The 12,174-nt window shown below is 30.5% G+C and overlaps 2 protein-coding genes across 2 annotated transcripts in view; one reads left to right on the top strand and one right to left on the bottom strand.

The window, feature by feature from the left end:
- The window catches only part of LOC145329128 (uncharacterized), a 532,399-nt gene that overhangs the window by 139,900 nt on the left and 380,325 nt on the right, over positions 1 to 12,174 (top strand). The window lies entirely within an intron of this gene.
- Positions 2,460 to 10,738, bottom strand: LOC145329129 (perlucin-like). The gene is made up of 9 exons (XM_080173178.1): positions 10,713 to 10,738; positions 10,210 to 10,294; positions 8,919 to 8,969; positions 8,490 to 8,517; positions 5,362 to 5,453; positions 4,994 to 5,092; positions 3,530 to 3,600; positions 3,213 to 3,294; positions 2,460 to 2,575 (listed from the first exon to the last, which is right to left on the bottom strand). The coding sequence occupies exons 2-9, from the start codon at positions 10,259 to 10,261 to the stop codon at positions 2,568 to 2,570; spliced, it is 483 nt and encodes a 160-aa protein (XP_080029304.1). The 5' UTR covers positions 10,262 to 10,294; positions 10,713 to 10,738; the 3' UTR covers positions 2,460 to 2,567.

Raw genomic sequence — 12,174 nt, 5'->3', positions numbered from 1 at the left:
AAGGTTGCAAAAAATTACTTTTGTTGCGAATAAATGGGGGAATTATATGTTCTTTTTTAGGCGAAGCTCATCTATATTTTGGTCATACCGAACATCATTTCTGTAACTTATATACACCTTTTTAACCTACCTAAAAACTTTTAAATTAAAAATCTTTTTGGCATCGTTTCAGTAATTAAAGCAGGCTTTAAGCTATTTTTAGTTGTTGGTGGAGAGTAGGGTAATAAAAGTTTATCCTACCTAAAATATCTTTCAAGTTAATTCCAGGGATCTAAAGGGACAAAACAATGGCCATTATAGGATGACACACAAAATTATCCCTTAAAAGATTGCAAATAATGGTTGAAGCGTTTGGACACTAAACTTAAAAAAGAACCTATTAATCAAAATTTAGTCCCAAAAGTTAAACCGACGACAGAAAAAGCGTTATTATAAAACTTTGGGGACTAGTTTAATAAACAGCCCAATGTTCCTTCCCTCCCTGCTTAATCGTGAAACTTTAACTAAAGAAGAAATTACTAACTCTTTATGGATGATATCATTCTTGTTGCAAATTAGAATTAGCAATATAGGTTGTACCTTTTATATATGGGAAAGAGAAATTTATCTATTATTGCAAAATATTATTTTCAATGTATAGGTTTCGTTGAAAACGTCATTTTCTCTTCTGTGTGCTACAAAGCTGGATTAATGATCTATTATTATGTAACTAGCGGCTTCGCCCCTAGCCTCGAGGGGTTTTGCCCCAAGAGGTAATTAAAAAAAAAATAAGTACTACTGATGCTAAAAAAATCTAACTTCTACATAAGAAAAAAATCTAACTTCTCCATAAGAAAAAAATCTAACTTCTCCGCAAGAAAAAAAAAATCGGAGTGGGGATTTTTTTTTTTTTGGGGGGGGGGGTTGAGTAGAATCCGATCAGTTCAGTGGTTACCAAGATATTAGGCTTCAGACGGACGGACAGACGGACAAACATCATTCTACTTTTTATTATAGATAGCGGCTTCGCCCCTAGCCTCTAAACTTTGCCCCAAGAGATAATTAAAAATAAATAAATAAAAAATTGGAGGTGCAACCATCGTTTTTTTTTTTTGGGGGGGGGGGGTTAAGTGTGTCCCACCCCCTAAGTAAATAGCCTAAAACCACCACAGGACCAGTAGAAATATTCCCTGAATCCAATCGCTTTAATGGTTACCGAGATCTTAAGCATCATATTACAGACAATTTTCCACGAATATCAAAATAAAATTATAAATTAACATCAGTTTTGTTAGTCCGGGCCTTCGAATCTGGACTAACACACATGTTTTATTATTGTATTTTGATACTAGCAGCTTCGCCCCTAGCCTCTAGGGGCTTTGTCCCAAGAGGTAGAATTACATCTTCTAGTACCTATAGAAAAATAGCCTAAAACCACCACAGGGCCAGTAGGTATATTCCCTGAAGAGTAGAATCTGATGGGTTTAGTTGTTACCGAGATCTTTAGGGACAGACGGACGGACTGACAGACGTCATTCTACTTTGTATTATAGATTAGCAAAAAGCTGTCTATAATCGATGCAATAAATAACTATTCTTAGACAACAGAATATTTATAAGTTTTTTAAATAATGGAGGGGTAAGGCATCGATAAAAAATTAACACCAGTTTTGATTGCCGGGGCCTTTAACCTTTCTAGGCTAACAAATCTGGTTTTTATCTTGTAAATTTTAATTTTAATGTCTGCGATGAGTTGTCTTGCAAAAATAATCATTAACGAGTTTAGATTAGTATCCACTAAATAGTAAAACATCTTATTGTAATCTAAATGTTCACTTTTAATAAATGTTTTTGCTATAAATCTTAATATGGTGACGTTAAGTAATTAGAGGATTAGAGCACCCGTACTGCAGCTATAATAAATATTTCTTTCTTTTTCTTAAACTAGCGGCTTCGCCCCTAGCCTCTAGGGGCTTTGCCCCAAGAGGTGATAAAAAAAATTAAGGCGAAATTCCTTAAAGGACCAAGGAAATCTTAAGCAAAAAAAAAAATTGGGGGGGGATTTTTGTTTTGGGGGGGTTGGGGGTGTCCCACCCCCCAAGAAAATAGCTTAAAACCACCACAGGACCAATAGGTTTATACCCTGAAGAGTAGAATCCGATCGGTTCAGTGGTTACCGAGATCTTAAGGGACAGACAGACAGACAGACGGACGGACAGACAGACATCGTTCTACTTTGTATTATAGATAGATAAATAGTTTTCTATAAAAATTACTATATCTTTGTTTTTAGGCAGGAGTTTTTAACTCCTCTTAAAGCGGACATAATCTCATTTGATATACACTATTGAAAACAATGAAAATCATTGCATATCTAAAGATTAGTTATCTTATTAGTTTGTTTTATTTATAAGAAGATTAATTTGATAAATTAAGAATATTTATTGAGAATTGTGTGATATAAAGTTTAAGGTAACATATTCATGCAAATGTTTATTTCAATTGATTAATAGTAAAAGTTTTTAATATAAAAAGTTTATCATTTTTTTCCATTGTTCGTGCCTGGTCTCTGAGTTCCATAAGTTCAATTAATGCTCTAAAAGAAAAAAAAATGTTTATTAAATTCACATTTCTAATAATGAAATACGCTTTACTAGCGGCTACGCCCCTAGAGGCCTCTAGAGGCACTTGAGTAGTTGGGAGTGGAATTTGATAACCCAATTTCTTATTTTAGATTTTTAAAAAAAAGTAAAAAAATTTTTTGGAGGGGGGATGGGGTATTTTTCATTTTTGGGGGGGTTGGGGATGTCTCACCCTCCAAGAAAATAGTTATAAACCTTCCCAGAACTTGTGAGAAGCTACCATCTTAAGGAGAACCCGATCGGTTCAGCGGTTAGCGAGATCATTGAGTACAAACAAACACACAAACATCCTGTTACTTTAGTATAAGGATTAAAAAAGAGGGGGTATTTTCTTTACAAGACAGAGAACTTGTACAAAAATTGTATTGGGTCTTTGCAAATCAGCTGGTAGCAGGTAAAGTAAAATTTCAAGTTTTTGGAATTATGGCAAGGTGGGGTTTTTACAAGAAAACAACAGAAAAAAATGTTCTGAAATAATGCCTCATAAAACTCATAAATGAGATAATTTTCCAAAAATTAATACTTCAGTTAAAAACTTACAAATACAATGTAAATTACACACAACTGCTAAAATGTAATGTAATTTATTACCTGGCTTCTGGCATACAAAACGGTAGTTTAGGTAGCAGGGAGCATCATTCCATTTATATGCATTGTTGTTATAGTGAAACAACTAAAATCAATTTATGTTTTTAAAATCATTATTCAAGCCACAGAGAAGCCCTTGTAAATTTAAATTTTTATTTGCTGCATAGAATTACTTATTATACAATATTTTCTTATTCAGTATGATTCGAAGCTAATTAATACCCACTGGATTAAAATCAGTGCTAAGCCTTTCATAAAGTTTTAAAAATATAATTTACTATTATGACAGTATCAAAAAGACACAAAAAAATATTACTTACATTTACACAGTGTTCAAATCCTCCGTCATTGTTTGGTTCATTCTCATTTGCCCAATCAGTATATGGTCCAACTAAATGATATTAAAATCGTAATTGTTGATACATGAAAAAAAACTGTGCTTTTCTTTGTTTGCTTTTTGTGTGTATTTTTTTTTATTTTGCAACAACATAATTTAACCCTTGGGTGGGAGTTTTTTTTTAATTTTATGTGTTGGAGTTTTTTTTTAATTTTATGTGTGTGACTTTTTAAATATGTTATAACTCACTGTTAAATTATGAAAGCTTGTTTTTGGCAAAAAGTTAGATAACTGTTTACAAAAAAAACACCCTTTTTAATGCAATGGTCAAAATCTCAAGATCAATTTAGCTTTACATTTGTGGGTGTAAAATAATAGTGGAAAAAAAAAACTAATATCTACATATAAGAATTAAAAGCGAAGCTTTTCTATAATTAGGGTCTGTCCGTCCGTCACAAACGGATAGCTTTTTCCCGTTAATTTAGGCATGTTAGAATTGTCCTATCGATTTCAAACTTTGCATGGTGATTCCTTAAGTAGTTAGGTACAATTTAGAAAGCGTAGCAACTCTATAATCATTACAAGAATGTCCGTACGTCCATTTTAAACATGTTGATTATTCAACTTTTTTAACAACAAATTTTTATGTAATCTAATCATCCGATTGATCTGATTTTTGGTATGTTGAGACAACAAAGTATAATGTTATAAGCGAAGCAACTCTATAATCAAGTCCTAAAAATGTAAGTATGTCCATATACATTATCCTGTATCAAGCTGTTTTTTAACAAATTTACTTACAATTTTGCTTCGACTCTTATACATTTATATTATGATTATATAGTTCTGACACTATATAAGTGTTAATGTCCGTTTGTCCTACCGTTTCAGTGCTTTGCTTTTATGGATGTTGTCATCCTTGTCTACATATGCTTAGATGTGATTGGTTGTTTAACTGTATTTTTTTAATGACTTTGCCTATGAAATAAATTAGTAACAGGTAACCTAACATTATGCCCAAAATAATCTTATAATTTTGATTCTACATAAAACGTCAGTTTTAAATGCCTACAACTTTTTTGTTATTGAAGCTGAAGGCTTTAATTTTTGGGGTCTATTTGTGGCAGCCTTCAGCATTTACATCAGTGTATTTTTGGACATTTTAAAAAAATTTTAAACTTAATTTAAACATGTCAAGTACAGCTGCTTCTGCTGAAATTTTGATTTTTTAAATATAAAATTTACATCAAAATAAATATTTTCTGAAGAAAACAGGGGACATGCATTTGATAGATTTAATATTAGCTGGGATAATAGGGGAGGGGGGCGTTTAACCCCCCCTTTTCCCCCTCAAATAACCAATTAAGGAGGGAAAGGTGCCTGTCTTTTATATGGTTAACTGATATATTCAAGAACCAAATAGTCATTACTAAAAAATAAATCTTACCCATTTCTCCACCCATCCAAACAAAGTCATGGGAAACCCGATCCACAGCTTGAGCGCCTATCCAAACCTCGTGATTTACTTGCAATATACTTGCAAGAGCTAAAATTTAAAGTATGTTGTTAATATTTTATTTTTTAGTATTAATATTAAAGAAATATTAATATTGGAGTGGGTGTAGCAATAAAAAAAGAAATCACTAGAAAATAAAATGTAGAAGTAAATTCCCCTCCCCCCACAAAAATACAAAATAACTTAAAACCACCACAAGAACAGTAGCAGTATTCTCTGACAAAACAATATAATTTTAGTTTGATATACACTTGCAATTACCTATTCAATGTAAAAATAATTTATTTTATTAGATTAACCTCGAACAAAAGAATCATCTGATGCATTATTCAACACAGAGAGTCTTGCACCCATTTCTGCACATGCTACAGCTGATTCCACCCATGACAACCTCAGTAATATCCTCTTAGAAATATTGTTTTTTTAAATTTTGAAAATGTTTATTTAAAAAGTTATTTCGGCACTGATTAAATTCAAGTATTCATAAATGAAGATTAGTTCATATCTCTTGGAAACAAATTTCCCCAAAGGAGAAATCAGCTTCGAAAACAGACACTGCATACCATTATGAAGTCAAACTACTAAAAATTGATATAATTCAATAACACACATATTTATTCTTTAAAGGTTACCTTTCCGTTTTCAATAGCAAAGCTATTCTGTAAATGATATGTCCGTCCGTTAGAAACAGTATTAAGGAAAAAGTGAAATTCTTGTCTGCTATTTAAGGTACTATATTGCCATACTAAGAAGCATCCAGATTATGATTTACTAAGTCCTTCAGTCTATCGGTAATGGTCTGACAACCAGTTGATTTATATTTGAACAAGGATAAACATCCATAAAAGCAAAGCTCTGTAACAGGGTGACAGATGAACATTAACCCTTGTAGAGCATGAATATTTAAAATATACATAATTAAGTTTTGACAAAATTATACGTAAATTTGTTCTTAAAAAGTTCTTAAATATAAAATACTGTTTAAACTCAAATTTTCAATATTGAAAAAAAAAATTTCTAAGAGGATAATACCGGGTAAAGATTTACCTCATCGATGGTAATCCACTCTATATAAAACTAGAGTCTGTGACCCTGGCATCTCAGGGATAAGGGATGGGAAACGTAAGAAAATATTATTCCAGGCCTATTTTCCAACTAGGCCTAAAAAACTAGTTTCGGGATGACGCAGTAGTTAGATTTGAAAACTATGAACAATGATGAAATAGCTATTATATGAATGCAAAGAAAAAAAGTATAGAATAGAATTCAGGTAGTTGATTCCACAAAATATAATAAAAACTTTTCAAAGAACCAATTTGTTAGTGGCTTTAAGTAGAATCCCGTTAAGATGGTCATTATTTCGCCACCCCCCCCCCCCCATTTAAAAAAAAAGTTTTTTTTGAGATGGTTAAATCTGATTTATTTTCAAACATTTTAAGGAGGGATCTACTTCACCCCAAAATTTGTATTTAGAAATGAACACCGCTTTAGCCCCCCAGCTTTAATAAATAAATTAAGTAGATTTGAATAAGTACATGGGTAACATTCTATCAACAAATTGTTCCATAGCATACATATAAATTAAGAATTTTTAAAAAAATTAATTTTTCGTTAAATATTAACAGAAAAGTTCAATTAAGTGTGCATTAATTTTTACCAAAATTTATGAAAAAATTTTTTTAACAAAACACAGTACACTTTTATTTACATATTGAACTAGTTTTGTATTTGTAATCATTTAGGTGGGTTATCAATTCCACATGAAATGTAACTTTTAAATTGTCTAAAGACAATGAGTTTTTCACATTGTTCTAAAGTATAAAATGTTGAATCCTACTCAGTCTTCAAAAAACGATCTCTCAATTTATGTTTTGCTATATGGACATTTATTAATGTGTAGGTTTAATAAAAAGTTGATGTGATTGAACGTCATATATATTGTTGTCCTTCTGATAGCAGAAACTTTCCATTGTTGTCTTTCTAATAGCAGAAATTTATGTTTGCTTGAATTAATTTAGCCAATAATGAACTGGGGGACGCGTTTGTTATTAATAATTGGTTAATGCTAAAAGCAAGTTTCAGGTTATTGGATATTGGCCTACAGCCAATGAGGAACTGGCGAAAATGAGTTGATTTTATAGGCAAAAAAGAAAAGTTGCCCCATCACTTTTAAAAGGAGGCTGAGACCTAATTTTCGGCCAGGTTTCCCATCCCTTATCCCTGTGGCATCTAGGGACTCTATGTTCGAAGGGATATGGAAGGGCAGAAAATAGCTTAAAACAATACCCAGGCTTATTTATAAAAATAAAATAGCCTGAAACCATCTCAGGGCCTATAAGAAGCTCTCCTCTAAAGAAGAACCATATCGGTTCAGTGGTGAGCGAGATCCTTCACTACAAACAAAAAAGCTTAGTACTTTATATTATAGGATATACTGAAAACATATATACAATGATTATTATGCAATAATTATAGAAGCAAAGCTGTGTTTTTTTATCTAAATGTGTATGTTCCTTTTAACAGTTAAAAATTGTCATGTTTAAAGTGGACGAAGAAGGAAGGGAGTTGTCTGTATATACATCTATACTATAGATATGTTGATTAGGTTATCTCAATTAATCCTGTGTCGGTTTTATTTTAATATATTCTCAGATTTAAGACTTGGGATGGGTTTAGGCTATTTTTCTAGCACTTCGCTGTCCCTTTGAGTAAAAAGCCCCTGGACTCCAGAATAATAGAAGATTATTCTTACTATAAACATAATTACTTAAAAACAGTTTATCGAATTGAGAATGCATATAAAATCCTAAAGAACAGCACAATTTTCCCTATTTTGCATGGTGTTATAGGCTCGGCAGCCTGTATACCTCAGGGAAACCTTTTACAATTTTAAATATCAACTGAAAGTTTGAACCTTACCCAAGTATGAAAATTCCTATTATCAAAACATTTTTAAAGCTTCAAAATGGGTTTAAATTTACAGCTTAGTCACAGCAGAAGCGCAGCTGCCGAGCCCTGTATATTATTTATTGATAACTTAGAATAATCTTATATGTATATTAATCATATACACCTTAAAAACTCTCCAAAAGTTTTAATTCATGTCTAAGTCGATGTTAAAAAAAATTTCTTTTCAATATGAATAATATCAGAAATTTCGAATTTTTAACCATACGAGTAGAGTAGTTCTAGGGACATTTTTCTTATCTAAAATCACAATAATATGTATATAATATGTTATATTACATAAGCCATAACCTTTATGTGAAAGGTTTTAACATTATTATTAGATAAAATAAGCCTTTGTTGGCATTTGTGACTGATAAAGTTAAAAAATCCCCAAAACACCCAAAAAACCCACTGTGGAGGGGGGATATAAAAATTTTCAAAATTGAAAAAAATATTTCTAAGAAGAGAACACCACAACCTCTTGTCTGACATCATGTAGCACATTCCTAAGTAAAGCACATGTTAAAGGGTGTGCTAAAAATGCATACCTTTATAAAATTATAATTGCTCAACAATTGTTAATAATAGAAGAATCAATGCATAATGTTCAAACAGCATACGTGGCATAATGTCCCAACTGACTAAAAACCTGACTTATATCATTAATGAAGCAAGTATAAGGTGTGCAAAAAGTGTGTATATTTTAAAATGTATAATTGCCCAGCTATTGTGTTAATAGTAGGTAGATGTTATGCATACCATTGGAATCTCTAAAAGCTCTAGTTCTTTTGGAAATATAAGAACAATTCCTGTGTTAGACATTATTTAAGAGCTATGTGGTAGAAAGTTCCAACTGACTACAAATGCAATAATTTTTTAAATATTATAAACTGAATTAAAAATGAACCTGTCTCAGGATTTAGATACCATCCTTCATCACATGCTAGAACAAACTCAACTTAAACAAAAAAAATTAACTAAATTACATTTTTAAATATTTTAAGTACAGTGATCATAATATATTGATGTAAATTATGTATTAAGATAATTGTTATTTATAGTTTTCTTATAATATTGATCATAATGGAATGGTAAGTCCAAATACTTTGGCAATGTATTATTTTACACAGTACGTTCGAAGGTGCTTTGACTTTTGTGTCAGAACCTAAATTGGGACATAGTGCATTTCATTACCACAGGTTAGTTAACTTCATTTACCTTTTCAATAAAATCTAAAATGCAGCCGTTTTTGAAAAAAATAGATTTAAAAACTTTTAGTTCAATTTTCATCTGCTAGGAGTTCCTGCAGAATCATAACAAGAAAAGCAAAGATAATTTTTTAAAAATTTTGAACAAAATTGCTTTTATGAAGTCTTTCATAAAACCTCTCTATAAGACTTTATTTATTTAAGACTGAATTTCCGTGACCTTAGCAAAGCAACTGATAAAAATGGCCGTAAATTAAATTACTTCAGGAGTGGTTTTATGAAGAAATTTATAAAAACAATCTTGTTCAAAATTTTAAATAAATAATCTTTGCTTATCTTGTCATGATTCTGCGGTAACTCCTAGCTGATGAAATTTGAACTGGATAGTTTCAAATCTAATTTTCTGCATTTTAGATTTTATTGAAAAGTGATATGAAGTTACATAACCTAGGGTAATGAAATTCACTATGTCCCAATTTAGGTTCTGACACAAAAGTCAAAGCACCTTAATACGCATAGTGTTCAGTGATAAATTTTATCTTCCCTTTGTGGACAAAGAAGGTAGAAATTACAAATATTAATAGAATAATTTGGAAACTTCCAGTGTGGCCAATATTACAAAAATGCAATTCATGATTTTCAAAGTTAACATGTATGAATTACATGAATTACATATATTATCCTATTATATAAAGTAGAATGATGTCTATCTGTCCGTCTGTTCATCTGTCCCTTAAGATCTCGGTAACCACTGAACCGATCGGATTCTACTCTTCAGGGAAAATACCTACTGGTCCTGTGTTGTTTTTAGGCTATTTCTTGGGGGGTGGGACACCCCCAACCCCCAAAAAACAAAAAAAAACCTTTAAAAAAAAATAATTTAAAATAGTGGTGGAGTGGGGGATCTCCAGGTAATAAAAGATGTAATTATACCTCTAGAGAGGCTAGAGAAAAGTTGCTAGTATTTTTATATAGACATACTGTATTTACCTTGTGCTAAGACTGGCACAAGCAGAAGAAAAGCACGAAGGGCTGAAATCATTGTGATTTGCCAAGTTAATCAAGTTGAATGTTTCTAAATAAAATATAGGTTGAAACAATAAAAGTATAATCAAAAATAAATCTCTATTCTCTAAATTATGTAAAACCTGATATTTTATTTATAAATAACATTTAAGGACGTTTTAAAAGGTTATGGTATTAACATTAATCCTGTATGGTGGGGTGGGGGCATTGAATGCCTCCTTCCTCCTCCAGTTTTTTTATATCTCAATTTGTTAGAGGGTTATTGCATGTTTTTCACAAATATGAAACAGTTCTTTAAATTTAAAACAAGGTTTGTTAAATAAAAGGGTAAAGGAAGCAAAATTGTATTTTCAAGGAAAATGCACAAATTCTTTTAGACCTCTGTCTACAATAGGAGCTAAAATACAGGTCCATCCCTTCTGACTAATTAAGGACATCAATAAATAATGTTAATATACAATACTTACCCACTGATTGTGAACTTCCAATTGATAAACAAAAAAGTTGCATTCACATTTTATAAATTTCTTTATCTTCCTTTTCATAATATGTAATTTTTATATTTTTTGCACAATTTTGTAAATTCTTTTAAAATTCAGGATCGCTAAATCATTGAAGGTCACCAGATGATAAATTTGTATTTTGTACAAATTATATCTATAAAGAAGGTGTATCAACTTTTTTTTTATAGCTAGCCGGTTCTTTTAGTAAGTAGTAGATGTAAAATTTTTCATAGAATTCAGATATGCAATCGTTTTTTTTTGTAGACCTCTTATTTTTTAAGTAATTTAAGTTTAAAAAAAAAAATTAAGTCGATTTTAAGGTACTAAAATGCAACAAAAAAAAGAAAGAAAATGGCCATTATGAACAAAAATAGTAAGATTTTTCAATTCTGTCAGGTAATTATTGAAAAAATCGATTTTTTAAAACCCACAATAATAAAAACTTTGAACTTAATTTTATCATTTCACAGGTAAAAAAATATGGGTTCATATATACCTTTAGAATCAGAAAAATATTACGAATCCATTGTAAGCAAAATTGAAAAAAAAGTTTACAATATAGTATATAAACTACATTAAAAGGAATTATATGAAAATATCATATTATATTATACAGGCAACGTCTTAATTCTTGAATTGAGTATAAAAATGGGAAGGGGGTAAAGAGGGGGTAAAGAGGGAGTAAAAAAGGGAAGACAAAAGTGTTGCCTGAACAAAAAATATAATTGGCCATTTGTTTATTTTTTATTTTTTTACTTTTTTTCAATTTTGCTTACAATGGATTCGTAATATTTTTCTGATTCTAAAGGTATATATGAACCCATATTTTTTTACCTGTGAAATGATAAAATTAAGTTCAAAGTTTTTATTCTCGTGGGTTTAAAAAATTCAATAATTACCTGACAAAATTCAAAAAGTAAGGTGTCAAATTAAAGATCTTACTATTTTTGTACATAATGGACATTTTCTTCCTTTTTTTTTGTTGCGTTTTAGTACCTTAAAATCGACTTAATCTTTTTTTTTAAAACTTAAATTACTTTAAAAATAAGAGGTCTACAAAAAAACCGATTGCATATCTGAATTCTATGAAAAATTTTACATCTACTACTTACTAAAAGAACCGGCTAGCTATTAAAAAAAAAGTTGATACACCTTCTTTAAAGAAAAGTATTTCAAATCTTAGAAGGGTTATAACAATAAGATGAATTTCATTTTTGTACATTATTTATATGATTTTGGAGGATTTTTTCCAAAAAATAATTTGGTGAACTGGCGACCCTTACGGATATAGCGTTAAATTTTTTTAAAAGAATTCACCTCTGATTTGTTAAAATTAAAGGTCATAAAAATCACTAGCACTTGTTCAAGCTATGATTAAATATTTTAATATTTTACAAAATTTTGGAGGTTTAGGACGTCTAAGCTT

Source organism: Acartia tonsa, chromosome 9 (genome assembly GCF_053477335.1).
Source record: "Acartia tonsa isolate MP-2025a chromosome 9, ASM5347733v1, whole genome shotgun sequence".
NCBI classification, from domain to species: domain Eukaryota; kingdom Metazoa; phylum Arthropoda; class Copepoda; order Calanoida; family Acartiidae; genus Acartia; species Acartia tonsa.
The sequence above is the reverse complement of the archived record's forward strand: the minus strand, read 5'-3'. Positions and strand labels throughout refer to the sequence as shown.

Bases quoted from the DNA above. Each gene is read 5' to 3' on its own strand.
- LOC145329129 (XM_080173178.1), bottom strand. From the start codon at position 10,261: ATGATTTCAGCCCTTCGTGCTTTTCTTCTGCTTGTGCCAGTCTTAGCA. The intron at 3,601-4,993 runs GTAAGATTTATT...AATATCATTTAG, and splicing joins TTGGATGGGTGGAGAAATGG to TTGGACCATATACTGATTGG. The intron at 3,295-3,529 runs GTAAGTAATATT...AATTGATTTTAG, and splicing joins GATTTGAACACTGTGTAAAT to TTGTTTCACTATAACAACAA.